Source organism: Seriola lalandi, unplaced genomic scaffold, assembly GCF_002814215.2.
Source record: "Seriola lalandi dorsalis isolate HSWRI2012SDOR001 ecotype SW California unplaced genomic scaffold, Sedor1 jcf7180002009230, whole genome shotgun sequence".
NCBI lineage: Eukaryota > Metazoa > Chordata > Actinopteri > Carangiformes > Carangidae > Seriola > Seriola lalandi.
This window is the reverse complement of record NW_019479883.1, coordinates 1-923: the sequence shown is the minus strand read 5'-3', so window position 1 is coordinate 923 and position 923 is coordinate 1. Positions and strand designations below refer to the sequence as shown.

The 923-nt window shown below is 36.3% G+C and overlaps 1 protein-coding gene across 1 annotated transcript; it reads right to left on the bottom strand.

The window, feature by feature from the left end:
• Positions 1 to 53: 53 nt before the first annotated feature.
• LOC111672914 (glia maturation factor beta-like) lies at positions 54 to 893 on the bottom strand (the record flags this gene model as incomplete). The annotated part of the gene is made up of 4 exons (XM_023430507.2): positions 54 to 188; positions 300 to 382; positions 595 to 644; positions 816 to 893. Coding segments are annotated over 4 exons (333 nt in total), but the record flags the coding sequence as incomplete, so codon positions are not given.
• Between the last annotated feature and the right edge of the window lie 30 nt (positions 894 to 923).

Genomic DNA, 923 nt, shown 5'->3' with positions numbered 1-923 from the left:
AAACTTGTAAACTCTCTTAGTACAGTGTCACTTTAATTACAGCCCAGTCTGCTTTATAATGTAGCATTAGATAAGTTCATCAGTGTAAGTGTAAAACAGGCACAGCTGACTAACCTTGGTCAGTTCAACAGTTTGCACCAGTTTGTTTTTGCTTCCTGCGTACATCATCTGCTGCTCTGGCCTGCAACCTGCCACACACAAATACACCAACATTTAGAAAAGTGATTATTACACACCATTCATAGTTTTTAAATGCTGCTTAGTTTAAATCTATAATCAAACTCCAGAGATGTTCTTACCCACTGGGCTGGAGAAGATGAAGCAGAGGGGATAAGACACACGTCCATCATCATGTTGGTACTTATAACTGTAGACGATAAATGTTCCCGGTGCTAAGGACGCTTCACATATTTCATATCAGGAGTCAGTGAAATGGAGAACAAGAATGAACACAATTAACTAACAAGATAACATGTATCATAAAATCATCTTCTTCAAACAAAAATCCACCTTAAAACAATTAATATGTCACACGGTGAAGGGGGATCATTTAAATACAGTTGAACTAAGACAGATCATTCATTGGAAGGATATCTTGGCTGTCTCTCAGGCAGCTCGTCCTTCAGATCGTCAGGAGAAATGTCCTAAAACAAGACAAACAGGTAATGAACAACTGTCTAATGTTAAACTATTATAACATTAACATTTAACACTTTTTAAACATTTTTTTAATTTAAAATGTGGAGGTTAAACATCAACAGCGTTATGTGCCGATCCAAGAATAAATAAAGAGAGAAAATAAGAAGATAACTTGCCTCATGTTCTTCGTCAAGAATAACAAGCTGCTTGTCTTTATCGATCTTCACTGAAGGGTAGAAAAAGAAAGCATAAGAATATTTTAGTCAACAGCAGCATGGAAACGT